General features: G+C 55.9%; 1 protein-coding gene across 1 annotated transcript in view; it reads right to left on the bottom strand.

Moving 5' to 3' along the window:
• The window catches only part of SPOCD1 (SPOC domain containing 1), a 21,159-nt gene that overhangs the window by 280 nt on the left and 17,734 nt on the right, over positions 1-3,145 (bottom strand). The window contains 6 exon segments of the mRNA XM_006924519.1: position 1; positions 4-372; positions 1,284-1,470; positions 1,761-1,850; positions 2,443-2,592; positions 2,860-3,011. The exon segment at position 1 is cut by the window's left edge and continues 280 nt beyond it. Of these exon segments, the coding sequence (XP_006924581.1) occupies position 1; positions 4-372; positions 1,284-1,470; positions 1,761-1,850; positions 2,443-2,592; positions 2,860-3,011 (949 nt within the window).

The following is a 3,145-nucleotide window of genomic DNA, read 5'->3' as shown; positions in this document are numbered from 1 at the left end:
AATAGGGATGCCAGGAGTGGTACTGGTCTGGTTTTGGGGGCCACTGCTCTCGCCCAGGACCCTGCCAGGTCTCAGGTTCTTTCCACAGTCTCCCCCTGCCTCTGGGGGGCCTCTGCCAAGCACAAATTCTCTTAGGAGCCAGGCTGCCTTTGTCCTGGCTCTGCTGCTGGGTACCCTCTGGAGCAAGGGAGCCCTTCAGGGCCACATCTGGCCTCCTGTCCTCTGGCTGGTAGCATCTCATCTCCACTTTTCTGTTGAAGGAGACCATCTTGCGAACCTTTCCCAACAAGGGGCTGGACTTGGCTGTGTCTGGAAGCCCTGCCTTGGGGAGCAGCACAGCCAGCAGCAAGCTTGAGTGAGTGACTTCCAGGCCTGGGGAAAGAGGGGAGGGAGAGGCCACAGGCCTGGTAGGAGAGAATACATGGCCCACGTAGGGTGCATCCTGGCTGTGGCAGGAGGTTTGGAGGTTAGACCCCAAGAGGAGCTTTCTATGCTGAGAAAAGTAATGGGAAAGTGAACCTGTCTCAGAAGATTGGTTCTCAGTATGGGAAAGGGTTCACTCGGCTAAGGGTAGACATGGATGGTTTGACCTCAAGACTCTATGTATTCAGAGTCTCCATCATGGGCCCCAGAACAGGCAGCCCAGAAAGGCCAAGCACTCAGCTCTAGAATGGGTACTGTCCACCCCACCACACCACCCTCATGCCCTAGGTGCTTTCCTGGCGCCACACCCTGGAAGGTTTCCACGCACAAAGGCCAAGCTCGGGCCAGCAGAGCTGTGGTGAAAACATCCTTCCTTCCCGTCTCAGGCGATGCTTTCAGTCAACTGTGTGTGGGTCCTCCCTCTGTCCTGCCATGTCTGAGTCAAATGTGGCTGCCCCATGAGTTCCTATTCAGGGGGCCTAATTGGAGGGGGGCAGTAAGTATAGTGTGGTGGTTAGGAGACCAGTTTCTGCAGCCATGCTGCCTGGGTGTGAAGCTAGATTCTGCTGTTGGCTGACCAGACAAGTGACCTGCCTTCTCCCTACCTCAGTTTCCTCAATTGTGAATGAAGAAATTAACAGTACCATTCTGTAGCGTTATTTTGAGGACTAAATATAAGTAAGCTTTTAGAGCACTGTCTGGCATGTAGTGAACGATATACAAGTATGAGCTGTTGTTACTGTTATCACATTTGCCTGTCTCAGGAGTTCCCTTCTGAGACATGCCTGCTTCCATGGAGACACTGGTAACTGTCACCACGTGAGGGGAAGCAGGGTAGGTATGGGCATCGGGACACTCACCTGGACCTCCGAGAGGGCGCAGTCTGGCGGGCAGGGGCTGGAAGGCAGGCAGGGGCAGCAGAACCACCCTCACATGTTCCACAGCTGCCAGGCCATGGCGCTGCTTATTGTTGAGGTAGGAGTAGAGCTGGCGGCAGTTCTGGGTGTCCCGAGCCCCCTGTGGGCACAGTCTGATCACACAGATGTCCTGCAGTGGCAGGAAGGAGAGCAGTTTTAGGAGCAGTCATCCTTTGCACCTAAGAACAGCCCTGGTCTCATCCAAACCTCTAAGAACCCTGTGAAGAAGCGTGTCCCCATTTTCCAGAAAAGGAAACAGAGGGACTTGCCCAGGGTCACATGACGAGCCTGCAGTCACCGTGGGAACTAGACCTGGATATCCTAAACCAGGCGTCTGCTTCAGAGGTGGAGAGAAAGGGAGCACAGGGCTGGGGGGTACGGTGCTAGGAGAAGAGGTGGTACCCAGGAGTGAGTGATTACCTTGGCCTCGGCCGGGCAGATGCTGGCCAGAAGGTCCCAGACAGTGTTGGGGGGGATGCAGCCTGCTGAGCGGATCACCTCGGGCAGGGCCTGGGGGCAGGTAGCATGGCCAATCAGCCCCCAGACTCCTACACACTATGGCAGACTCAATACCAGCTACCTTGAGGCCACAGCCTACAGCAAAGAGGACGGGCAGGCAGTCTGACAGAACCCCTCGCGGCTGCCTAGGAAGCTCTAATTGCTCCTGGAGGCCTGTAGCCTGTCCTGGCCTATCATTTCCTCCAACTTCTCAGAAACCCCTCACTTCTTCCTCTGTCCTCTTGCCACAGTTTAGCTGATCCCACACTTTAGCTGATCATTAGTCACTCAACAATCTCTCCTAAAACCCTCCCCTGTTCCAGGGAGGCACCGACCCGCTCCCTCCTGGCAACCTTCTTGCTTTATGCCTTGGGGTACCCATGTCCTCTATCCCATGTGTGTCTCTACAGGAGTGAGGCTGGCATCTCATTTGCCCCCATGCCTAGCACAGGGCCAGAGAGTCTCTTAGAGAGGGTGCCCATGACTTGTTTTAGAATGAGTGATTGAGTGAGTGAGTGAATGAATGAATGATGAATGGGGGTCTGAGTAGCTAACTGAGCAGGTCAGTGTGTGAGGGAGTCCCTGGCAAGCAGGGCAGGAATACCATGACGAGCCGACAGCTGTGTCCCGAGACCAGCTGGGCCTTCACCTGGAACCTCTTGATAGAGAACATGTCTAGAGCCCCCTGCCAGGGCGGCTGGCTGGGGAGGGCCTTTGTGGGCCCAGCAGGCATCTGGAGCCTAGAGGGAGAGACGGACAGACAGGGCCAGGAAGAGCAGGTCATAGGGGCTTCCCCCAGCATCTCCATCCTTTTCAGAGAAGGTCCTGGTCCTTATTGTGGGCACTAGAACACTGGCCCAAGCATGGCCTTGTGCGGGGGGGAAGCTGTACCCTGGGATGATTAGTTCCACTGCAGAGGGGGAAACTAAGACCCACAGAACAGGTTAAGATTTGTCCAAAGCCATATAAAAAGAAAAGCCCCAATGGGTGACCTCCCCCAGCTCCCTGCCCCAGCCCCACACCTGTCCTGGGGCTCCGTGGGAGGTTTCTCCCCGATTTGGAGCATCTCTGGAGAGGACGCAGGGGCTGGCCTTGGGACTCTCTGGAAGACATTATCCTCCACCCTCCTGGTTGCTTTGGAGGAGCCTGGCAGCTCACACGAAGGCTTCCAGTCTACAAACAGCAGAGGCAGGAGCTGAGACAGGGGCAGGCAGCTAGCCTGAAGCCAGCTCAGGGCTTTAGAGCCAGAGTTTGAAGTAGGTTCTTTTTGAGGTGACCTGGGGTATAAGCACTCCCACCCTGCCACC

The sequence above is a fragment of the Pteropus alecto genome, unplaced genomic scaffold, assembly GCF_000325575.1.
Source record: "Pteropus alecto unplaced genomic scaffold, ASM32557v1 scaffold39, whole genome shotgun sequence".
In the NCBI taxonomy this organism is placed as follows: domain Eukaryota; kingdom Metazoa; phylum Chordata; class Mammalia; order Chiroptera; family Pteropodidae; genus Pteropus; species Pteropus alecto.
Note: the sequence above shows the minus strand (reverse complement) of the source record. Positions and strands in the feature narration are given on the sequence as shown.